At 37.5% G+C, this 26,153-nt stretch overlaps 1 protein-coding gene across 2 annotated transcripts in view; it reads left to right on the forward strand.

Moving 5' to 3' along the window:
- ZFYVE16 (zinc finger FYVE-type containing 16) overlaps positions 1-25,365 on the forward strand; it is a 62,336-nt gene extending 36,971 nt beyond the window's left edge. For both annotated transcript variants that reach the window (XM_047778192.1, XM_047778191.1), the window contains exons 11-18: positions 1,251-1,333; positions 2,222-2,326; positions 3,124-3,271; positions 7,997-8,077; positions 16,436-16,598; positions 18,218-18,323; positions 19,369-19,536; positions 23,667-25,365. In XM_047778192.1, coding sequence (XP_047634148.1) covers positions 1,251-1,333; positions 2,222-2,326; positions 3,124-3,271; positions 7,997-8,077; positions 16,436-16,598; positions 18,218-18,323; positions 19,369-19,536; positions 23,667-23,828 — 1,016 coding nt within the window. In that variant the 3' untranslated portion in view covers positions 23,829-25,365. The remainder of the gene's footprint in view (positions 1-1,250; positions 1,334-2,221; positions 2,327-3,123; positions 3,272-7,996; positions 8,078-16,435; positions 16,599-18,217; positions 18,324-19,368; positions 19,537-23,666) is intronic.
- The last annotated feature ends 788 nt before the right edge of the window (positions 25,366-26,153 follow it).

Here is a 26,153-nt window from a genome sequence, read left to right on the forward strand (position 1 = left end):
TGGCATTGCTGCAAATTGCAGCACAGGTCGCAGATGCGGCTTGCATCTGGGGTTGCTGTGGCTGTGGCTATAGCTCCAATTTGAACCTAGCCCAGGAATTTACATATGCTGCAGGTGCAGTCTTTAAATAAATAAATAAGTAAAACTACCTCTGTCAAGTTGCAAAGGATGTTCTGTAATTCATAAAAGATGAGGTAAAAGTCAGCGTGTACCTTAATCATAGTATTTTTAATGACTTTTACCACTAATGTGTTATTTTTTTTACTACCCTCTGTAGAGAAAACTTAGTTGTCCTTTTTAAAACTAAAAAATATGTGGGAGTTCCCGTCGTGGTGCAGTGGTTAACGAATCTGACTAGGAACCATGAGATTGGGAGTTCGATCCCTGGCCTCGCTCAGTAGGTTAAGGATCCAGCATTGCCATGAGCTGTGGTGAAGGTTGCAGACGCAGCTTGGATCCTGTGTTGCTGTGGCTCTGGTGCAGGCTGGTGGCCACAGCTCTGATTCAACCCCTAGCCTGGGAACCTCCATATGCCACAGGGGCAGCCCTAGAAAAGGCAAAAAGACAAAAAAATTAAAACTAAAATAAAAAATATGTTTGTAATAGCAAAGATGTGGGTTCCTCTGATTTAAGATTTTAAAATGTTAAAATCAGCATTGTCCTGTGGCACAGCAGGTTAAGGATCTGGCATTTGTCACTGCATTGGTTTGGGTTCCTGCTGTGGCACAGGTTTGATCCCTGGTCTGGGAACTTCCACATGCTGCAGGTGCAGCCGAAAAAAGAAACACAGTATAATAGATAATGTCAGGTGCCTTTTTTTTAGAATTTTAAGAAAGTATATTTGTGTAATAGGTATTGGAGAGGTTTGTTTGGTTAACCTAAGCTGAGAACTGAAATTCTCAGGTTAAAAATATTTTTGTTTGTTTTTTTGCCATTTCTAGTGCTGCTCCCTAGTGACCACAAGCAAAGTTATTAATCTCTGTATCTCTACTTTCCCATTTGTAAAGTAAAAGTAGACATACTCGCCTCATTGGCTTGTTTTAGAATTTCAATAGGATAATATATGCAAAGGTTCATTGTAGCATCTAGTAGATACACAGTATGGATTAACATCATCTGTTACTTTCCCTCAAAGAAGTGGTTGAATGGCGTTTATTCATAATGTTTGAAAAATGAGAATTAAAGGTAATAAATTCAAGACCTTTTTTGCTTTTTGTTGACAGTAACCAGTTTTCTATTCTTATCTATAGCATATCCTGCTCCTTTAACAAGTGTCAGAGGCCGAAAACCTCTTTTTGGAGAAATAGGACACACTATTATGAACTTACTTGTTGTGAGTAATTGAACTATTTTATTAAGAAAAGCAGTTAGATGACAAGCTTCATGTCACTTCTCTGCATTGACTTCTAAATTCTCCATGCTCATTATCATACTGACCCAAGAACTTTAAAAATTTGCTATCATCCATAAATTAATACAACTGAATATTCTTAAATTGTTATTTAAAATTTTATTTAGCAAATTATATATATGTATATTTCCTTTTCTAATTTGGCATATTTGGTATAATGAAATTTCATTTGTAATAAATCCTAATTCATTTAACATAAATGGGCTCTGGTGAAAGGCTTTTTAGAATACATCTAATTTATGGGTACCTTATTCATACTGCCTTTTGATTCATTCTGCTGTAGTGCTTAACATTTAGGTAATGTGAAATCTACACAGTTGTTGAAGCTTTAGTAAAAGTAAAGACAATCAGTTGGTGATTTTGAGCAAATTGTGGCCTTAGTTTCCTCATTTTTAATAGGAAGGATTGGACTAGATGATCTCAGGTTCCCTTCTACCTCTAATTTCTATAATTTTGTGTTTACCTGTTATCATAGAAAAGTATTTCAGTGGATTTGCTTTTATTTATACATGTTTGGTTGGCAGACCTATTCTGTTTTTGAAGATCTGTAGCTAGAAAGAGATCACCACCATCACCCTCCACCCCAGTACGACAGAACTCTTCTTGAGAATGATATTCTTTATTACTGTTCTGGAGTAATCGGAAGGACTAGTTGGTTTTTGAAGTTGGTATTAACTTTCTGGATGGTGTTTTGATGTATCACAAGTTTTAAAATGATGGATACTCTTTAAAAAAGGACTTAATGAATAGGCAAATACATGGTCATAGACAGTAGTTTAAAGTTTATGGAATTATCATTATCTTATGTAGGACCTTCGAAATTACCAATATACCTTGCATAATATAGATCAGCTGTTTATTCACATGGAAATGGGGAAAAGTTGCATAAAAATACCTCGGAAAAAATACAGCGATGTAAGTATAATTGCTTTATTCAAATATCGAAGATAATTACTGAATGGGATATAGATTTCCTTAGAAGTATGTTAAATTTGTTTGTTCTGAATGGGACTAATATATAATGAAAAAAGTTATTTTTGAAATTTTAGATTTGTTTCCTAATAGGGGATTTGTTTAATCCTGTTTTTTTCATTTTTTTCCTGCTTCATCTTTTTTTCTTTTTATGGCCGCACCTGTGACTTATGGAAGTTCCCAGGCCAGGGGTTGAATCGGAGCTGCAGCAATTCCAGCAGTGCCAGATCCTTAACTCACTGAGCCAGGCCAAGGATGGAACTCTCATCCTCACAGCAACAGTATCAGGTCCTTAACCTGCTGAGCCGTAACCGGAACTCCTTGTCTGTCTTTTAATTGAGGTGATTGTATTTTTTTAGGGCTGCACTGCAGCATATGGAGGTTCCCAGGCTAGGGGTCCAATTGGAGCTGTAGTTTCTGGCCTATGCCACAGTCACAGTCGCGTCTGCGATCCTATGATCCTACACCACAGCTCATGGCAACACCTGATCCTTTAACCCACTGAGCAAGGCCAGGGATCGAACCTGCATCCTCATGGATGCTAGTCAGATTCATTAACCGCTGAGCAATGATGAGAACTCACTGAGGTGATTTTATCTTAAAACATTTGTTTCAGTGACATTCACAGGGAGTTGTCCAGACTAAAGCTTGATAAAAGTGGTCAGAAATGTGACTCTTTGAATTATTGTAACTACAAAATGTTAAAAATGTTTCAAATGAGTATTGGTTTTTTTTTCCAGGTAATGAAAGTAATAAATTCTTCTAATGAACATGTCATTAGTATTGGAGCTAGTTTCAGTACAGAAGCAGATTCTCATCTAGTCTGTGTACAGAATGATGGAGTTTATCAAACACAGGCCAATTGTGCCACTGGCCATCCTAGAAAAGGTGAGTGTTAGTTTCTAGTGTTGATCCATAAAACCACCTCAAAGGTAGAATTTCTTTCAAAAAGGAAGTATATATAAATATATATTATAATAATATATGAAGTAATATAATAATTATAATACACAATATAATTATTGATATATAAATATTATATAATATTTATAAACAAATAAATACTAATTATTGATAAATAATATTAATTTAATAGTAAATGCTTAATAAATAAAAATAAATATTTAATAAATAAATATGTAGTGATATATTATTAATAATATAGCATATATTATTAACTATTTATTATATATAACATAGCTTAGAATAGATGTATAACTTATTTGCTGAATTGATGGTAATAAAATAAATATGCTTTTAATTTTTAGCTATACAAACAAATTGCTTCTAATTTCTGTTTGTGTATGTGCTAGTTTGTGTGTGTGTGTGTGTGTGTGTGTGTGTGTGTGTGTGTGTGTGTGTGTGTGTGTAGGGCTGCACCCCCGGCATATGGAGTTTACCAGGCTAGGGGTTGAATTGGAGCTATAGCTGCTGGCCTACACCATAGCCACAGCAACGCAGGATCTGAGCCACCTCTGCAGCCTACACCTCATGGCAATGCTGGATCCTTTTAACTCACTGAGCAAGGCCAGGGATCAAACCTGTGTCCTCAGGAATACTAGTCATATTCGTTAACCCCTGAGCCCTGATGGGAACTCCTGTATGTGGTAGTTTTCAAAATTTTTTTTATTTAAAAAATTTTTTATCCAGTACAACATTATGTTTAAAGACTTGGAATATTGAATTTATTTTGACATATTCAGGTTTAGTGTAACCTATATAGTAGATGTCTTTGGAGTGAAGTATTTTTTGCCTTTGTTTGCTCTCTGCTTCAAATCCTCTTAGAGGGGAATACAGGGTAGATAAGGATGAAGAATGACTTCTAAAACTGTACGTGGGAATGCAAAAATGATAAAAATGGTAATGCAAACTGATTTAATTAAGTTCCATGTACTCCAAATGGACACAGGAATTTGAATGCCCTCATCATGCAATATCCTAAGTTCCATTCCTATCGTTTCCCATATCTTTAAATATAACGTTTCTGATGTAAAAAGCCAATCACAATGTTTCTCAATAGTCTGAAAAAGTTTCGAAAGCTTACTTTCACTTGTTTTTGCACCCCCCTTTTTAAGGAGTTGTCCAAACAAACAAATGTAAGGATTATAGTTTCCCATTTTACCCCGTAAATACCTGAGAGAGGGAACTTATCTGCAGGATTTCTTTAGCGTGGCCACACAAAATTCCTCTCTCCTCAGGGCTCCACAGCACTTCCAGTGAATAAAATTTCCGCTGTAGTCGCGATCCTTCGTTCCTCGTGCCTGCCTGTTTGTGAGCCTGCCCCACGCTGGGCGCCACTTGCCGGGGCCAGCTCAGCAGGATGGGGCTGAAGAACGGGTGCTGTGGAACTTAAGGAAAAATAGTTAACATAAAACAAGACACGGAGACATTTATCTTAAGTAAAGGTGGGAGCCAGGGAACTCAAGGTCTCAGGGACCAAGAGCACCCTGCCTCAAGAAACCACACTGCTTTTATTGTGAGATCAAGTGAGGAGTGGCTATGGGTGGATGATACAGGGTTTGTTTACTATATATAAGTTCTTTTACTATTTAAAAAGCCACTTAGGTGGTAAAGGGTTAAGCTCTTACTCTGACCTCTAGGCACATAACAGTTCTTAAGCTTAAGTCACTTATGCCTTTAGGTCTTTGCTCTTAAACTTAAGTCATTTACCAGCACTGTGACTGTTTTTCAAAGCAGGAAGATGGGATAAAGTAAGTCAAGAAGATGGGATAAAGTAAAGAAGGACAAGATGGAGTTTTCAAGGAAACATGTCTTGCAACAAGTACTTTCATTTCTGGCTGAATGGCATTAATGACTGCCATGATTACCAAATCCTTGTAGTAGAGAGCCTAACAAACTGAAAGTTAAGTAGAAGTATGTAGTCCACAAAATTAATACATTATTGTTAAATAACACATTTAAAATAGACATTCTGGCTGCTAATAAAATTTTTTCCTCTGATTATGAAAGTATATATATTCATTTTTAGTAAACTGGGAAAATGTTTCAAGAAATGTAGTAAAAGGAAAAAAGTACCAAGATATGTCTTTGTTGACATAATTTCCTTCTAATATTGATATATGTGTTAAATAGATGATTCTTATACCAGATATTTACTTTTCTATTGTGGTTTTTAAGTTTTTTATTTTTTTATTTTTTTGCTTTTTTAGGATGGCACCCATGGCATATGGAGGTTCCCAGGCTAGGGGTCCATTCGGAGCTATAGCTGCCAGCCTACTCCTCACCCACAGCAACACCAGGTCTGAGCCGAATCTGCGACCTACACAGCTCACAGCAGTGCCGGATCCTTAACCCACTGAGTGAGGCCAGGGATTGAACCTGTGTCCTCATGGATGCTAGTCAGATTCATTTCCGCTGAGCCACAAGGGGAACTCCATATTGTGCTTTTTAAAATTTAACATGCCATTGACAATTTAACAGCTACTTCATATTTATTTGATGATTATTTATGTGTTATGACATTCAAAAGGTATAAATATTTACACTGCAAAATATCCTTTCTTCCCTGGATGCCCGAACTACCCTCTTGCCCTCTACGTAGGGAACCAAACCAATGTTATTAGTTTCTGGCAAATTCTTTCAGAGACCTCTTGCTTTGTTTGTATATTTAAGCAAACCCCTCTACACACACATTTTGTTCCCCTTTTTAAAAAAGTTTTAACATTCTTTACATTCTGAACCTTTTTTTTTCTTTTTTTTTAAAATTTTATTTATTTTTTCCACTGTACAGCATGGGGACCAAGTTACACATACATGTACACATAATTTTTCCTCCCATTGTTGTGTTGCAGTGCAAGTATCTAGACATAGTTCTCAGTGCTACACAGCAGGATCTCATTTTAAGTCCATTCCAAGAGCAATAGTTTGCATCCATTAACCCCAAACTCCCGATCCCTCCCCCTCCCTTCTCCTTCCCCTGGGCAACCACAAGTCTATTCTCCAAGTCCATGATTTTCTTTGCTGTGTGAACCTTTTTTTTCTTTTAAAGATTATTCTTTGTTAGTATATAAAGAACTTCCACATTGTACATAGCTTTCCACTTTATATGGAACATCATTTAATTTTCCCTTCTTAATTGACAATTGCTGTCAATTCTTAGCTATTTATAAAAATTCACAGTGAATAATCTTGTATATGTGCCATTAATTCCTGAAAGTGGAATTGGTACATCAAAGCAAACATAATTTTAATAGCTCTTTATATAGTTGACCTCTATAGAGATTGTTCTGATTTGTGCTCTCATTCATGCTAGATAATTGATTTCCCACACCCTCACTTAATTACAGACATTGTAGGAGTTTCCACTGTGGCTCAGCAGGTTAAGAACCTAAGTAGTATGCATGAGAATGCTGGTTCTATCCCTGGCCTTGCACAGTAGATTAAATGCTCTAGCATTGCCACAAGCTGCAGCATAGATTGCGGATGTGGCCCAGATCTGGTGTGTTGCCGTAGCTGAGGTTTAGGCCAGTGGCTACTGCTCCTATTTGACCCCTAACCTGGGAACCTCCTTATGCCACAGGTATAGCCCTAAAAAGACAAAAAAAAAAAAATATGGGAGTTCTCATAGGGGCTCAGTGGTAATGAATCTGACTAGTATCCATGAGGATGAAGGTTCAATCCCTGGCCTAGCTCATGGGTTAAGAGCCAGAGTTGTGTGAGCTGTGTTGTAGGTCACACACATGGCTTGGATCCCGAGTTGCAGTGGCGTAGGCCTGCAGCTGCAGCTCTGATTCAGTGCCTAGCCTGAGACCTTCCATATGCTACAGCTGTGGCCCTAAAAAGCAAATAAATCATTTTTTTGTTTTTTTTGTTTGTTTGTTTTAGGGCCGCACCCATGGCATATGGAGGTTCCCAGGCTAGCAATCGAATCAGAGCTACAGCTGCTGGCCTACGCCATAGCCACAGCAAAGCCAGATCTGAGCCTCGTCTGCTACCTGCACTATAGCTCACGGCAATGCCGGATCATTAACCCACTGAGCAAGGCCAGGGATCGAACCCACAACCTCAAGGTTCCTAGTTGGATTCGTTTCTGCTGTGCCACAATGGGAATTCCAATAAATAATTTTTTTAAAAAAAAAATTAGGCGTTCTCATCGTGGCTTAGTGGTTAATGGATTCAACTAGGAACCATGAAGTTGCAGGTTCGATCCCTGGCATTGCTCAGTGGGTTAAGGATCCGGTGTTGCCGTGAGCTGTGGTGTAGGTTGCATACGCTGCTCGGATCTGGTGTTGCTGTGGCTCTGGCGTAGGCCGGTGGCTATAGCTCCCATTAGACCACTAGTCTGGGAACCTCCATATGCCTAGGGAGTGGCCCCAGGAAAGGCAAAAAGACAAAAAAAAAAAAATTAAAAAAGTACAAACATTGTAAATAATACAACAGTCATCAATCATTAGATAAAAGCTTTAAATAACTTCTTTGCAATATTTTATTTGGTTTTTTTTTGTTGTTATTCTAAAATAAGTGGTATGGGCATGGCGTGGCATATATCAGTTACTTAAAATGTGCTATGTTCTACGTTATGCATTTAACAAATATATAGCATAAAAAGAGCAGGTTAAAACATAAGTAATAATTATTATTTTTTTTAATCAGTGACAGGTGCAAGTTTTGTGGTATTCAATGGAGCTTTAAAAGCATCTTCAGGGTTTCTTGCCAAATCCAGCATAGTTGAAGGTATGAGTTTCATCTTTAAGATTGTTTTAATGTAAAGATGTTTTCCATTTCCATTTAAAAATGTATTGGCTACTTGCAAAAGAATATATATGTGAATTACAAAGCATAGTACCACAAACTTATGTGAAATCTTCACTCACCCAGCCCAAAAACTAGAGCACGACTACATAAAATTTTAGTTTTCATATTTGAGTCTACCTCAAGATTGACCAACTCTGCCTTAGCCTGCACTTCCTGCTTGTGCATAGTCTAAAAGTCAGTCTGAGGTAAGAGTTTAGGGTCTTCTCGGGTCCTTCCTTGGCATGCACACACCCTGGGCATGCGTACAATATTTTAGAAGCATGCCATCTTCTAAATTCCCAGAAACATGTTAGAGTTTTTTAAAGCTCTCATGCACATCTTATTCCCCAACTTTTCCTTTAAGTGGTTGGTTGGCTTATTGTTTGCCTCTACAGTTTTCTGCTGCCACAGGTAGCTATGATGTTGATGATGGGCCTCTAATTGTTTTTGTTGTTGTTGTTGTTGTTTTGTTTTTAGGGCTGCACCGGTGGCATATCGAAGTTCCCAGGCTAGGGGACTATTCACTATACATGAATAGAAATACCGAAAATAATGAAAATAGAAAAAAAAAAGAAATAATGAAAATAGAAAATGTGCCAGTTTTCTCAAAAATTAAACTAGCAATTTAATGCAATTTCAATAAAAACTCCTCTGTTTTTGACAAATGTTCCCTAAGAAAAGACTTTTTTGGAGTTCCTGTTGTGGCTCAGCGGTAATGAACCTGACCAGTATCCATGAGGATGTGGGTTCAATCCCTGGCCTTACTCAGTGGGTTAAGGATTTGGCACTGCCATGAGCTGGAGTGTAGGTTGCAGGCGCAGCTCTGATCTGGTGTTGCTGTGGCTGTGTTGTAGGCCTGCAGCTGCAGCTCCAGTTCAACCCCTAGCCTGGGAACTTCTATGTACTGTGGCTATGGCCCTAAAAGGACAGAAAAAAAAAAAAAAGAAAAGAAAAGACTTTTTCACTGGGCAACCTTAGAGTCAGGTCAAATAAAGACAGCGTTGTGGCTTGTTGGTTAACAAACCCGACTAGGAACCATGAGTTTGCAGGTTCAATCCCTGACCTTGCTCAGTGGGTTAAGGATCTGGCGTTGCCGTGAGCTGTGGTATAGGTCGCAGACGTGGCTCGGATTCTGCATTGCTGCGGTTGTCGTATAGGCTGGCTGCTACAGCTCTGGTTGGACCCTTAGCCTGGGACCCTCCATATGCCTTGGGTGTAGCCCTAGAAAAGACCAAAAAAAAAAAAAAAAAGGCAGTATGGTAAGTGAAGTCTTCCAGGGAACCACCTGACAAGTCACAAAATGACGTTCTCCAGTAATATGGTTTTGAATGAGCTCCAGCCCCATTTGCCCTCTGCAGTGGATACCAAGCTGTTGATTTTCACTTTGATTTCAGGCTGTTGGTTTTTAAGACTTCTGCTAAGCTTGAGAGGAGGAGTTGGGAATAGGAAAGTTAAAATAAAACAAAGCTTGCTGTTTTTATCAGGATCCTTCTGTTTTTCTTAAATACATTTTTCCCTAGCTTGCTCCAGCCTTTGATTAACTTCCAGAGCTTTGAAAAATTTGTGTCCGACAGTTGATCAGTTTCCTTGTTCTTTTATGGAGTACTTTTGGAGATTCTTAGTCTGCATTTTCACTGATATCCTCCTACATACTATCTCAGTTACATAACTTTATAGGAAGTCCTCCCATCTCTGATGTTACACACATGCCTTATTCCTCATTTTAGTAGTGCTCTGTACAATCTAAGCCTTTTGTTTTATCATATTAATTTTGGGATCAACTTGTCAGGTTCTAAAAGGGACATGACTTTTTATTGAAATTGCATTAAATTGCTAAATTTTTGAGAAAACTGGCATATTTTATATTTTCATTGTTTCTATTCATGTATAGTGACTACTTTCAATTTATTTAGATAATACCTCATATCTTTCAGTAAGACTTTATATTTTTTATATAGATCTTGAATATCTTTTCTTGATTTATTCCTGTACCTTATAGATTTTATTGCTGATGTAAATATTAATTTATTATAATTTTAGTATAATGTAAATGCCATTCTAATTTTTAAAATTAATTCTTACTGAGGTATAGTTGATATTTCATAAGTGTCAGGTATACAACAAAGTGAGTCACAATTAAAGGTTATATTCACTTATAGTTATAAAATATTGGCTTATTCCCTGTACTATAGTATGTACCCTTGTATCTTATTCATTTTATACATACTAGCTTGTACTTTTTTTTTTGGTTTGTAATTTTTAATCTCTTACCCCTATATTGCCCCTCCCTGCTTACCTCTTCCCACTGGTAACCCCTAGGTTCCCTATATATATGAGTCTGTTTCTTTTTTGTTAAATTCGCTAGTTTTATTTTTTAGATTCCACATATAGGTGATACAGTATTTGTCTTTCTCTGTCTGACTTAATTTACTTGGCATAATACCCTCCAAGTCTGTTCATGTGGTTGCAAATGGCAAAAATTCATTCTTTTTTAATGGCTGAGTAGTACTCCAGTGTGTGTGTGTGTGTGTGGTACACATACATACCATATCTTCTTTATTCATTCGTCTGTCGGTGGATACTTTGGTGGCTTCCATGTCTTAGCTATTATAGACAGTGCTGCTATGAACATTGGGGTGCATGTATCTTTTCAAATTAAGGGTTTTCATCTTTTCCGGATATATGTCCAGGAGTTCAATTACTGGATCATATAGTAGCTTTATTTTTAGTTTTTTAAGGAACCTCCATACTGTTTTCCATAGTGACTGTACCAACTTACATTCCTACCATTATTGTAGGAGAGTTTCCTTTTCTCTACACCTTCTCAAGCATTTATTATTTGTAGACTTTTTGGATGCTAGTCAGATTCATTTCTGCTGAGCCACAGCGAGAACTCCTATTGGTAGGGTTTTATATGAAAGCCATTCTAACCTGTGTGAGGTGATACCTTATTGTAGTTTTGATTTGCATTCTCTAATAATTAGCAACAGTGAGCATGTTTTCATGTGCCTCTTTCTCTTCTGTATGTCTTCTTTGGAGAAATGTCTATTTAGGTCTTCTGCCCATTTTTTGGATTGTGTTGATTTTTTTTTTATATATTGAGGTATATGAGCTGTTTGTGTATTTTGGAAATTAATCTCTTATTGTTGCATCATTTGCAAATATTTTTCTCCCATTCTGTAGGTTCTCTTTTCATTTTGTTTATAAAAGTTTTTTTTTTTTTGTCTTTTTGCCTTTTCTAGGGCTGCTTCCTGCGGCATATGGAGGTTCCCAGGCTAGGGGTCTAATCAGAGCTGTAGCCGCCGGTCTACACCAGAGCCACAGCAACACAAGATCAGAGCCATGTCTGCAACCTACACCATAGCTCATGGCAATGCCAGATCCTTAACCCACTGGGCAAGGCCAGGGATCGAACCCGCAACCTCATGGTTCCTAGTTGGATTCATTAAACACTGCGCCATAACGGGAACTCCTGTGCAAAAGCTTTTGAGTTTAATTAGGTCCCATCTGTTTATTTTTGCCTCTGTTTCTTTTGTCTTAAGAGACTGACCTAAGAAAATATTGCTATAATTTATGTCCAAGAATGTCTTGCCTGTTTTCTCTCCTAGGAGTTTTTTGATGTCAGGTCTTATATTTAGGTCTTTATCTTTTTATATAGTATGAAGGAGTGTTGTGCTTTCCTTGACTAACGTGAGGCTGACCAGCTTTCCCACCACCACTTAGTGAAAAGACTATGTTTTCTCCATTGTACATACTTGCCACCTTTGTCAAAGATTAATTGACTTTAGGTGTGCAGGTTTATTTCTGGCTTCTCTGTTCTGCTCCATTGATTTATGTTTGTTTTTGTGCCAATACCATGTTGTTTTGATTACCATAATATGGTCTGAACATTAGGAAGCTTATGCCTACATCTTCATTCTTCTTCCTCAGGATTGCTTTGGCAGTTCTGGGTCTTTTGTGGTTCCATGTCAATTTCAGGATTGTTTATTTTAGCTCTGTGAAAAATGTCATGGGTAATTTGCTAGGGATTGCATTAAGTCTGTAGATTGCTTTAGGTGGTATGGCCATTTTAACAAAATTAATTCTTCTCGTCCCAAGAGCACATGGGATATCTTTTAATTTCTTTGATTTAGCTTCAGTTTCCTTTATCAGTATTTTGTAGTTCTTAGTGTGTAAGTCTTTCATCTCCTTGGTCAAGTTAACTCCTAGGGTTTGGAGAGTTTTTTTGATGCAATTTTGTTTATTTTTAGTTTTTTTAGCCACGCCCACAGTATGCAGAAGTTCCTGGGCCAGGGGTCAAACCTGAACCACAGCAGTGACTTGAGCCACAGTAGTGACATCAGACCTTTAACTGCTAGGACACCAGGGAACTCCTTTTGACACAGTTTTTAAAAGATTTTTTTTTTTTAACTTTCTCTTTCTGATTGTTTATTGTTAAAGAAATGCAATGGATTTCTGTCTGTCAATATTGTATCCTGCTTCCTTGTGGAATTCATTTACCAGTTCTAATAGTTTTGGTGTAGAGTCTTTAGGCTTTTCCATTTGGGATATCATGTCATTTGTATAGAATGACAGTTTTACCTCTTTCCTTCTATCTCTTTGGTAACTTATCTTTTTCTTGTCTGATTGCTGTGGCTAGGACTTTCATTGCTATGTTGAATAGAAGTTTAGTTTATTCCTAGTCATTTTATTGTTGAGCTTCTTTCTTGTTATAAAGATGGGAGTGACAACGTCCAAGCTCTTTACATGTTAGGGCAGAAACCAGAAGTCACTAGTATTTTTTACAGTGCTAATTGGCTGGCTTTCATTTATCTAAAGTTGTCTTGCCTTTCTCTTATGGTGCCTTTATTTCATTCTCATTTTTTTAAGGGTATTTTTGCTAGGTAGAAAGTTGTATCTTGGGGGGTCGCTACTGTGGTGCAGTGGGTTAATGATCTGGCTTGTTTCTGTGGAGGCCAGTTTGATTCCTGGCCTGATGCCGTGGGTTAAGGATCCAGTGTTGCTACAACTGTGGCACCGGTTATAGTTCCAGCACAGATTTGTTCCCTGGCCCAGGAACTTCCATATTCTGCAGATGTGGCCGAAAAGGAAAAAAAAAAAAAATTCTGCTTTGAAAGTCTTTTTTTTTAAAGATGTCATTTTATAGAAATGATGAAAAGTAAGTAACAGTTTTTATATTTTCCTTTTATTTAATGTGCCCTTTTCCTCAGACTGCTTTCAGGATAGCCTTTTCAACTTTGGTTTTTACTATTTTTACTGTGATGTGTCTCAATGTGGTTTTCCTTGTATTCATCCTACTTAGCATTTGTTGAGCTTCTTGGATGTATATGTCAATATTTTTCATCAAATTTGGGAATTTCTTACTTTTTTTTTTTTTTGGTCTTTTGTCTTTTTAGGGCCGCACCCGTGGAGGTTTCCAGGCTAGGGGTCTAATCAGAGCTGTTGCTGCCAGCCTACGCCAGAGCCACAGCAATGCCAGATCTGAGCCACGTCTGCCACCTACACCACAGCTCACAGAAGCACTGGATCCTTAACCCACTGAGTGAGACCAGGGATTGAACCTGCAACCTCATGGTTCCTAGTCGGATTTCTTTCTGCTGCGCCTAGACGGACACTCTACTTTTTTTTTTTTTTTTTTTAATGTCCTGATCTTTCTTCTCCTTCTGGGAGATATCTAGCTATGTATATGTATATCTATCTACATTAGATTATTTTATACCATCCCATGGGTCTTTGATACTTTGTTCACTTTTCTTTTTTTTTTTCTCTAGGTTCTTCAGATTTGATCATTTTTATTGACATTTCATTATGTTCTCTGATTCTTTCTTTTGCTGTCTTCAATCTACTACTCAGCCTGTCCATTAAGATTTCTGTTTTTGATGGACTACATTTTCAGTTCTGGAATTGTGTGGAAAGGTTTTCTAGATTCTCTTTCTCGGTTAAGATTTTATAAAATCTGTTTATACATTTTCTTTTTTGGCCACCATGTGGCATATGGAGTCCCTGGGCCAGGGATCAGATCTGAGTCACAGTTGCAACTTAAGCTGCAGCTGCAGCAACACCAAATCCTTGACCCACTGTGCCAGGCCAGGGATCAAATGGGCATCCTAGCACTCCCAAGATGCTGCTGATCCCATTGCACCACAGCAGGATGTCCAACAAAATCTGTTTATACATTTGGCCGATATTGCTTTTCATTTTTGAATATATTTTAGAATAAATATTTTAAAGTGTTTGTGTGCTCAATCCAATGTCTTGGCCATCTCAAGGTTGGTTTCAGTTGCTTAGGAGCTCACATTTTCCTGGCTTTGTCTAGTAATTTTTTATTATGTACTTGTCATTATTGACAAGGCCACACCTGAGACATATGGAGCTTCTCAGGCTAAGGGTAGAATCAGAGCTACAGCTGCCAGCCTATGCCATAGCAACACAGGATCCAAGCCGCATCTGTGACCTACACCACAGCTCATAGCAACACCAGAGCCTTAACCCACTGAACAAGGCCAGGGATCGAACCCACAACCTCATGGTAATTAGTTGGTTTTGTTTCTGCTGAGCTTCTAGGGGAACTCCCTATTATTGACATGCTTTAAAGACTTTAGATTCTATTAGCTTTTGCTGAAGAAGGTTTATTTATGTTTAAGCAGGCGTTTTCATGTCTGATCACTTTGAGCTGGTGTGTTTTATTTTTTATTTTGTTAACAGATTGATTCGTGGAAATCCTAAGGGGTTTACAGTCTGGTAGGCCTCAGTCTCCAAATCTGTTTTGCCTGCAGATTTTTTTAAGGGCTTTGTCTTGGCTTTGCTACAGTTCAGGTTAATGAAGTGCTAATGTCTGTTTTGGTTGATGCAGACTACCACTTACCTCCAATATTGCTTGACTTCTGATATCTCTTTTGCTCCCAACCCTGTAACAGCTGTTTTCCATCAGGCCTTATGTTTATTTATTTATTTATTTAATTTTTTATTACTCAATGAATTTATTGCATTTGTAGTTGTACAATGATCATCACAATTCAGTTTTATAGGATTTCCATCCCACACCCCCAGCGCATTCCCCCACCCCCCAAACTGTCTTCTTTGGAAACCATAAGTTTTTCAAAGTCTGTGAGTCAGTATCTGTCCTGCAAAGAAATTCATTCTGTCCTTTTTTCAGATTCCACACGTAGGTGATAGCATTTGATGTTGGTGTCTCATTGTCTGATTGACTTCACTTAACATGATAGTTTCTAGGTTCCATCCATGTTGCTAAAAATGCTGGTATTTCATTCCTTTTAATGGCTGAGTAATATTCCATTGTGTATAGGTACCACATCTTCTTGATCCACTCCTCTGTCGATGGACATTTAGGTTGTTTCCATGTCTTGGCTATTGACAATAGTGCTGCAATGAACATGGGAGTACATGTGTCTTTTCGAGTCATGGTTTTCTCTGGATAGATGCCTAAGAGTGGGATTGCTGGGTCAAATGGTAGTTCTGTTTTTAGTTCTGTTTTAGAAAACAGTATATCCATACTGTTTTCCACAGTGGTTGCACCAATTTACCATCCCACCAACAGTGTAATAGGGTTCCTTTTTCTCCACATCCTCTTCAGCACTTATTGTTTGTAGACTTTCTAATGATGGCCATTCTGGCTGGTGTAAGGTGGTACCTCATAGTGGTTTTGATTTGCATTTCTCTAATAATGAGTGATGTTGAACATCTTTTTATGTGTTTTTTGGCTGTCAGGCCTTATTTACTGTCATTCTATTAATGTGTCCCTCTTCTAGTCCAAGGACTCAAAGACGCCCATGCACAGATTCTTCTGGTGCTCTCCCTTTTCAGTGTCTTGACCACAGATTTTAGGCATCCTTAAACTCTTACCTCTGACTTCTCAGTAGGGCCATTGTAGGCTTAATGGTCACATGCAGAAATTGTTCCCCAGCAGAGAGCTGGGGCAGTTGTGGGGTCACTTATTGAGTTTTCCTGTAGGGATCTTGATTTTTTAATTTCTGTTGTCCAGTACCTAAAAATAATTGCTTCATACATTTGTCTAGTTTTATGGTTAGTTATCATAACAAAAGGGCAGTTATTTCATCATAGCTAAAAATAGAAATTCTCACTTTTGTTTAACCATTAAAAAAAGAATCTTGAACATTGTGAAATATTTTTCATATTTTCTAGCATAGAACAACCATCAAGATGATTTAACAGATGATTTAAAACTTGCACAGAACATCTTTTGATAGCAAAATTTATGGCTTAACATATAATTTGATATTTTATAAAAGAAATGTGAAATGTAACTCTCATTTTTAGATGGCTTAATGGTACAAATTACCCCAGAGACAATGGATGGCTTGCGGCTAGCTCTACGAGAACAAAAAGACTTTAAAATTACATGTGGGAAAGCTGATGCTGTAGACATGAGAGAATATGTGGATATCTGCTGGGTAGACTCTGAAGAAAAGGGAAATAAAGGGTAGGAATTTTTTGTTTCCAAAATCTAACTGATTTGATGGAGGGGAAAGGATGAAAACATCCTGTTAGCAAAATTAAATATTTTATAAGTAAATAGATACCATTAATTTAAATGCTTATACTCTAATTAATAAATAGTCTGTTTTTTCACACATGTACCTAACCAGTGTTACATACATTTTCTTGGCCAGGATGCTGTAAATTATTATTTTTTTAGGGCTGCACCTGTGGCATATGGAAGTTCCCAAGCTAGGGGTCGAATCGCCACAGCCACAGCAATGCCAGATCCTTAACCTACTGACAGAGGCAGGGATTGAACCCGCATCCCCATGGCTACTAGTCAGGTTTGTAACCCGCTGAACCACAAAAGGAACACCAGATGCTGTAAATTATTAAAGTGTGGTTAGTTTGGGAGGAGGCTAGTGATAAAATGTTCATTGTGTAGCAGTGTAGGCTTGATGCCAGGTCTGAGAAAGACAAGATAATTTGTCTGCTGTATGGCACCTTTAGGCAGACACATATTTCCACCCCATACTGCCTTTTTCATACCAGATATGGATTTCCACAGAATTATTTCAGATTATTTTTGTCAAATAAGGAATAGATTCCCTTCGGAGGAGTTCCCTTCGTGGCGCAGTGGTTAACGAATCCGACTAGGAACCATGAGGTTGCGGGTTCGGTCCCTGCCCTTGCTCAGTGGGTTAATGATCCGGCGTTGCTGTGAGCTGTGGTGTAGGTCGCAGACGCGGCTTGGATCCTGCGTTGCTGTGGCTGTGGTGTAGGCTGGCGGCCACAGCTCCGATTAGACCCCTAGCCTGGGAACCTCCATATGCCGCAGGAGCGGCCCAAGAAATAGCAAAAAGACAAAAAATAAAAAAATAAAAAATAAATAAAGTAAGATTCCCTTCGGAGTTTCAAGTTTGGCGCAGTGGGATTCGTGGCATCTTTGGAATGCTGGGACACAGGTTCAATCCCCAGCCGGCACAGTGGGTTAAGGACCCAGCATTGCTGCAGCTGTAGCTTAGGTTGCAACTGTGTCGAAACTGTGGCTAGGATCTGATCCCTGGCCCAGGAACTCCATATGCCGTGGGGCAGCCAAAAAACAAAACTAAAAAGGAAGTGATTCCCTTTGGATATTTATTTTGTATTATATTGATTCACTGTAAATACAAACAACCAAATTCAATAATACGTACATTAGAAGCCTTGCAGAATATTACTGCTATTCCCTCTTCTGTTTAGTTACCCATATTCTTTCCTTTTTGGAGTTTGGCTAAGAGGTCTGAAGCAAAAAAGGAAGAAGAGGGCTAACACTGAAGGATCCAAGATAGAATTTTTGAAATTCATGAGGCAGCTTTTCTGTTAGGAAACTATTATAAGGTATTTTAAACTTCAGGTCACAAGTGAGCACATGAAAAAGGTAGATATGATTTGCTATACAATCAAGAAATCTTGGCAGATAAGTATGAACTACAGTTTTAATTATAATCAAGATATCTTACTAGTGCTTTAAATTTCTAATGCCTAATTTTCTTCCTATTCCCTTCGTTTAAATCTAATCATTTCATATAAAGCTTTTGCTATTAATAATTCTGTTGTATTTGCAATTTTTTTCTTCAGTGTTATTAGTTCAGTGGATGGAATATCATTACAAGGATTTCCAAGTGAAAAAATAAAACTGGAAGCAGATTTTGAAACTGATGAGCAGACTGTAAAGTGCACTGAGGTAGCTGAGAAAGATGATTCCTTCCATGTACATGCTGTGTTTGGATGTTTTTGTTTGTGTTAACTTGGAGACTTTGTAGTACTCAACCTCTGAATGTTTAGGTGTAGCTTATTACACTTTATAACTTGGGACACACATATCTCCACAATAGACTGCCTTCTATACATGATTTGGATTTCCAGTGAGTTATTTCAGGCTCTTATATGGTGGTACAGCCTGCCAGCTCCAAGTTAAGTTTTGGTAGCACTGCCATCTTCATTTGCACAATAATATTTGACCATATTATTTTCATTTTTTTATTTTACAAAAAAATATTTTATAGATATCAGTTTATAATCAGCATTCACGTATGAAAGTTATTTTTGCATTTACATGTTCTCATTTTTTTTAAATAAGAGAATATGGGAGTTCTCTTGTGGCACAGTGGGTTAAGAATCCAGCATTGTCACTGTAGTGGGTTGGGTCACTGCTGTGCATGGGCTTGATTCCTGGCCTGGGAATTTCCACATGCTGTGGGTGTGGGCGAAAAGAAGAAAAAGGAGAGAGAGAGAATATGAAACTATAGACTTCCAGCCCCTTAGTCCACCTCTACATTCCCTCTTATTCTACACTTGGGTCAGACAGTCAGTGTTACAAATTTCTTATTCTTTGTGTACAATATAGAAACTATAGGGGATATAGAAATTATGGAACATAATTTCTTTGTTTGGTCTTAATTTCATTAAGATGTCCTTATAGGATGGTGATCTTATAGGGTGGACTCTTTAGTATCCCTTCTTTAAACTGAGTGAACAAGGCTTTTGTTGCTACAAGTTAACTTTAGGCAAAAATAGCTGAGTTATTCCCATATTCCCTAACCTTTGGTTTTAAGTTTTTACTTACAGTACAGATCAGGCTATATAAAGAGAATGTTCTCAACTAGTGAATTTCATGGCACTAACTTTGGAATTTTATTCGTAAAGTTGAATTGAAAAGAGCAGTTGTTGCAGGTTTTAAAGCTACTCAATCTTAATCATGACTTCTTTCCTAATTAAATATATTTCAGGTGTTCTACTTTCTGAAGGACCAGGATTTATCTCTTTCAGCAACTCGTTATCAGTTTGCAAAAGAAATAGCCATGGCTTGTAGTGCTGCACTGTGCCCTCATCTGAAAACTCTAAAGTGTAATGGAATGAATAAAATTGGCCTCAGAGTATCCATTGACACTGATATGGTGAGGCATGTTTTGTGATGTATTTTTGAAATGAATATATATTAAAATAAGCAAAAGTTTTTTCTGTAACCTTTCACTTTGGAATGACTGAACAGAACTAAAATTTATTGAACATTAATGTTTGCTACACACTTCATGCACATTCTCTCCTTTACTGTGTACACAGGGGCCAGCAAACTTTCTAGTAAAAAGCCATACAGTAAATAATTTAGACATTGTGGGCGATCTGATTTCTTTCACAACTACTTTACCATTATAGCGTGAAAGCAGCTATGGACGGTATGTAAACTAATGAGCTCAGCTGTATTCCAGTGAAATTTTATTTAAAAAACATTTGTTGGGCCAGATTAGCCCAGAGGCCATAGTTTGCTGACCCCTGCTCCATAAAATTCCTGCTTGATAAGTAGGTTTTAAAAATTATGCTAAATTCTATATTCATGTGACTTAAAATTACAAAAGTCTAAAAGGAAAAATTTGTTTTTTCCTTCCTCTGTAGGGAAAAACCTAATTCTTCCTTAATATGTCTTTCTTTCCTGTATATGTCTCTTATTACTCTCACATAACACTTCTGGTCACCAGATGTGTAGAGGCTTTTCTCCATACTGGTAAGCAATTCTCAGACACCAGCAGGTTGTCCAAGAATTCAAGTCAATTCTGACTCCATCTCCCAGAGATAGTGTCAGATCCTGCAGGTCTTAGAAGACTGCTGCCTCCTTCCTTGACCTGCCAGTCACAATTATGACCTGTGCTTCTGACCAACCAGTTATGGATCAGAGGTTCTAAAGACCCCCTCCTTGGTTTCAGTTAATTTGCTAGAGTGGCTCACAGAACTCGGAAGTATTTACTTATGTTTGTTATTAAAGGATATACAGGTGAACAGCCAGATGTAGAGATATATAGAGCAAGGTCTGGTAGGGTCCTGAGCAGGAGTTTCTGCCTCCGTGGAGTTGTGGTGTATCACTCTCCCAGTGTGGATCTCTTCATCAGCCTGAAAGCCCTCTGAACCTCCTTCTACTGGGATTTTATGGAGTCTTCCTCATGCAGGCATGGTCCATTAACTATTTTTAGCCCCCCTCCACAATCTGGAGGATGAGGGGTAGGGCTGGAAATTTAAAGCTTCTGATCATGGGCTTGTTCTTTCTGGTGACCAGCCCCCATCTAGGAGTGCACCCAGAATTTGTCTCAGAAGAACAAAAGATGCTCCTTCTCTTACCACTTAGGAATTTACAGGTTCTTTTTAGGAGCTCTGTGTCAGGAATGGAGTCAAAGACAAATACTACAAGAGATGCTCCTGGTATACTTATTACTTAGGATATGACAAGGGTTTTAGGAGCTTTCTGCCAGGAATCAGGGTCAGAAACTAATATATATTTTCTGTTATTTTCACAAATGTATTTTCAACAAGACCACCACATTAAATATTACTAGAGAGTAGTATTCACATGTCATTGGTGACCTCTGGTTCTGTGTCTATATAAACGTATGTCTATGTAATTGGTGACAAGGTAAATGATTCCCAGTAGAGTAGTGTAAGGTAATAACCTTGGAAAGATCTCCTTCCTACCCTTGACTTTTTTTTGGTCTTTTTTGTTTTTTTAGAGCTGCACCTGCGGCAGATGGAGGTTCCCAGGCTAGGGGTCAAATCCTAGCTGTAGCTGCTGGCCTACACCACAGCCACACAAGATCTGAGCCACAGCTGCGACCTACACCACAGCTCACAGCAATGCTGGATCCTTAACCCACTGAGCGGGGCCAGGGATCGAACCTGCGTCCTCAAGGATACTAGTCAGATTCGTTTCCACTGAGCCACAATGGGAACTCCCTTACCTTTGACTTTTAACCCTTCAATCCACACTTCTATACCTCTCCTCATTTTCCCTTTCTGATCAGGCAATCAAATATTTCTAGGTATTCTTTATAATTTTTTGCATGTATGAGTAAATAAATTTGTACATCCTTTTTGTCCTTCTGTTTTCATTGTTCTTTTAACTTTGCTTCTTTACCTTATGTCTTAGAGATATTTCATATTACTACATTTTTTTAACAGTTGGTGAGTAGTAGTTGATTATATAAATGTACCATAATTTATTTGGGTCTTATGTATGTTTGGTATGTACTGATGGATATTTAGGGTATCTACAATATTTTGTTTTTGCATAAGTGTGAGTATTTAGGAAGCATTCCTACAAGTAGAACTGCCAGGTCCAAATATGTATGCAATAAATATTACCATATTGTCTTCAATATGTTAGGCCAATTTATATTTCTACCGCAGTTTTATGAGTATTATTTCCCCCACATCCTTATCAAAGCAGAATATAATCAAACTTTTGAACTTCACCAGTTTAATAGGTGAAAAATGGCACTCCAGTAGTATTTTAATGTACATTTCTGTTTCTGTTTCTAACATCCATTATAGTAGATTTCAGAGCATGTTTTTCATTAGAATGGTTAACCTAAACATTAACAATTTCATGTACCGAAGGTTTGCCTTTCTTCAGGCAATATAGTTCTTATTGGAAAGAAGAACTTATATTTTTATCTCACTAATAAAAATTCCTTTTTCAAGGAAGTATCTGATAATTATTTGAGTAAGCACAGTTAATTATTTAGTCATAAGTATTAAAATGTGATTTTCACAAGCAAAATTAAATGCAATTTCTGTATGTCTTTTTAGGGCCACACTCGTGGCATATAGTGGTTCCCAGGCTAGGAGTCAAATTGGAGCTGTAGCTGCCTGATTATGCCACAGCCAACACGGGATCCAAGGGATCCAACATGGATTTGTTAACTGCTGAGCCATGGCGAGAACTCCCTTTTTTTTTTTTTTTTTTTGGTCTTTACACACCTGTGGCACATGAAAGTTCCCAGGCTAGGGGTCAGATTGAAGCTGCAGCCACTGGCCTACGCCACAGCCACAGCAAGATGGGATCTGAGCTGCGTTTTCAACCTACACCACTGCTCATGGAAACACTAGATCCTTAACCCACTGAGCAAGGTCAGGGATCAAACCTGCATCCTCATGAATTGTAGTTGTGTTTGTCACCCACTGAGCCACAACAGGAACTCTTCAAATACTATTTTATTTATGACAAATTCAAAATATTTTAAAGTATGGAGTTCCCATCGAGGTGCAGTGGAAATGAATCCAACCAGGAAACATGAGGTTGCAGCTTCGACCCCTGGCTTTGATCAGTGGATTAAGGATCTGGCGTTGGCATGAGCTGTGGTGTAGGTCACAGACTCTGGCTCGGATCCTGTGTTGCTGTGGTGTAGGCCAGCAGCTGTAGCTTTGATTCCTAGCCTGGGAATCTCCATATGCCATAGGCATGGCCCTAAAAAGAAAAACAAAACAAAAATTTAAAGTAGATTTAAAAAAAAAAAAAATACCATGGTGGAGTTCCCTTGTGGCACAGCGGGTTAAGGGTCTAGTGTTATTGCTACAGTGGCTCAGGTCACTCCTGTGGCATGGGTTCAGTCCCTGGTCCAGAAACTAACATGCCATGGGCACAGCCAAAAAGAAAAACCCAAAATGAAAAATACCACATTGGGGAGTTCCCGTTGTGGTACAGTGGTTAACGAATCCGACTAGGAACCATGAGGTTGCGGGTTCGGTCCCTGCCCTTGCTCAGTGGGTTAACGATCCAGCGTTGCCATGAGCTGTAGTGTAGGTTGCAGACACGGCTCGGATCCCGCGTTGCTGTGGCTCTGGCGTAGGCTGGTGGCTACAGCTCCGATTCGACCCCTAGCCTGGGAACCTCCATATGCCGCAGGAGCAGCCCGAAGAAATAGCAGAAAGACAAAAAAAAAAAAAAAAAAGAAAAAGAAAGAAAAATACCACATTGGTAATTATTCAAAATCTTGGTCCTCCAGTGTGTGTACATGTTCATTAAGAAGAAACCTAAAGTATGAAGTAGTGGCAATATTTTTATAGTATCTGTGGGAGCAACAATTTATAATTTATGTAGTAGATAGATAAAAGAAATAAAGGAGAATGTAAAATTTCATGAATAAAAAATCAAGTATTTCTTAACATGCTTAAATTGGATGCTATTTTTAAATCTACTGAGCTAATAAACAAGATTGCTTACTTTCTAGGGTTCACTCATCAAGACTTTTTTTTTTTCCAGGTTGAATTTCAGGCAGGATCTGAAGGCCAGCTTCTTCCTCAGCATTATCTAAATGATCTTGATAGTGCTCTAATCCCTGTGATCCATGGTGGGACCTCCAACACTACTAGTTTACCATTGGAAATAGAATTAGTGTTTTTTATTATAGAAAATCTATTTTAGTGAAAGAATGTGAGTCATATTAGATACTGCAAATGAGTTGTTAAAACTAACTCCAAGCATTAAAGCTGAAATGCCACAGACACTAAGTAAATATGTTTGATGTTGAAACATGTAAGCTTTGCTTTTTAGGCAGAAATGATCTGTTTAAATCATTAGCACAATATTTAAATCTCCAAAAATTTAAGAGATCCACAGTTTTTGAAGCTTTATACGTCATACAAATACTGAAAAAGACAAGGATTTCTTTTAAGTAGCATTTACTGTGTTATTTAAATGCCAAGCCAAAGTAACTGTACTTGGGTATACCTCTTTACGCCAAGAATGATTTTAATGAAGGCTCTTTTCAGATGTAACCTTTTGAGGGAAACACCTGTTTTGTTTATATGCCAGTTGTATTACTGGTTTCTAAAGTCTGTTAAAATTGTCTGGATCATAAAACTTATATGATGACTCTTTGAATAAGACAGATAACTTATTTGTCTACTTGGAGTGGAGACCTACCTCCATGATTAGATAAACTGATTATTTGCATTAAAATCAGAATTTTGCTTTTTTTCTTTTCAAATCATTATAATGTATGTACACACACACACACACATATATATGGTTTTCTCTTTATTAAAGGGTATTCTTAAAATAATTGTGGGTGCTTCAGGATTTTGTGCTTCTGTATTTAAGTATATTGTTTTTATAGCAAGAACATGTGATTTGGTATGTGTTTTATAAATCTTTAATAATTTATATATAGGTAATATTTTTGTATTGCAGTGCATTATTTTTCCTCCTTTCCTTCCAAAGTATACCACTGTATATACCACTTCTAAGAGTGATTTGACGACAGGCCAGATGACCCTTGAAGTAGTCATTATGTAGCAATAAATGAACCCTGAAACAGGTTTTTGTTTTTGCTTTTCCTTTAAATCCTAGAAGTTTCTTGGTAAGTCTGCATATTTTCATTGACACCAATGTATTAAATAGAAATTTTAATGAACTGCTTACTTTTGCATATTTTAAATCCTTTATACAGTAGTTATTTTTTATAATATGATATTAACATAAGTTAAATTCTGTGTATTTGAAACTGTTACAGAGCTTTCTTCTTTAAATAGCAAAATTTTTGAAAGGATGTTGTGTTAAAAAAATAAAGGTCATATTTTAGTTAATCCTATCATTTAAGTTATATAAAATATAATCATTATTTTAATGCTTTTTTTATTCTAATGTAGAATATATGTTTTTGTATCAAAAACACTCCTGTGTCTCGAACTATACTAAATAGCCCTGTTTTAAGAAATGTATTTATGAAGCATCTCAACTTGAAGACTAAGTCAGGGTTATAACTCAGGATATTAGATCTCAGGCTAGGAGAGACTGAGAATTTGAATCAGTTTGTTCATACGGTTCCTACTGAATCACATCTGTAGTCCTAGCCAAAGACAGTATGGAGGAAAATATCTGTCTTTTTGAAGTAACTGCGTCATAAACAATGTACAGATGTTGCAGATATTAAATAAAATGATAACAATAATTTGTGAAATTGTTGACATCTATAACAAAAAATTGCATAACAAACTCAGTTTATGTTTTCTTTATATAGTGTGTTTATTTTGCAATAAAAGTTAATTGCACAATCTATAAATACTGAATTTACTTTAAAATAACCGAAAGGTGAGAAGGGCTTTTCCCATAATAGGAGAGCTTTGGATTTGTTTCCGTAAAGTCTCTACAGCTAATAAAAATTGGAATCACTATGCCTTTAGAGGCATACTTTAAGGTATTCTTTGTAGATGTGTGATATGTTTCCGAATGCATTTGGTCATGTTCTTCACTTTGATACTTAATTTAAATTTTTAATTTTTTTAAAGGTGAAGAAATAGAATGGTTCTTTTTACTTAGTCTGCATTGATCTATTTTTTGCCTTTTAAGAGTACTGTCTCTCTGGAGTTCCCATTGTGGCTCAGAAGGTTAAAAACCAGACAATGTCCATGAGGATGTGAGTTCGATCCCTGGCCACACTCAGTGAGTTAAGGAGCCTGCATTGCCACAAGCTGCAGCATAGGTGGTGATGCAGCTCAGATCCCGAGTTGCTCTGTCTGTATTATAGGCCAATGGCTATAGCTCCTATTTGACCCCTAGCCTGGGAACTTCCATATGTTGCAGGTCTGGCCCTAAAAAGCAAAAAAAAAAGTACTGTCTTTGAATTTTGAAATATGAAGTACAATTTAGCCCCTCTTCTTTTTTTTCCCCAGCAACCCAGTGGACTAAGTGTGTCTGTATGCTTGCTATATGCATAGCACTTTATTAGGCTTTATTGATTGAAAGGTG

Source organism: Phacochoerus africanus, chromosome 4 (genome assembly GCF_016906955.1).
Source record: "Phacochoerus africanus isolate WHEZ1 chromosome 4, ROS_Pafr_v1, whole genome shotgun sequence".
NCBI lineage: Eukaryota > Metazoa > Chordata > Mammalia > Artiodactyla > Suidae > Phacochoerus > Phacochoerus africanus.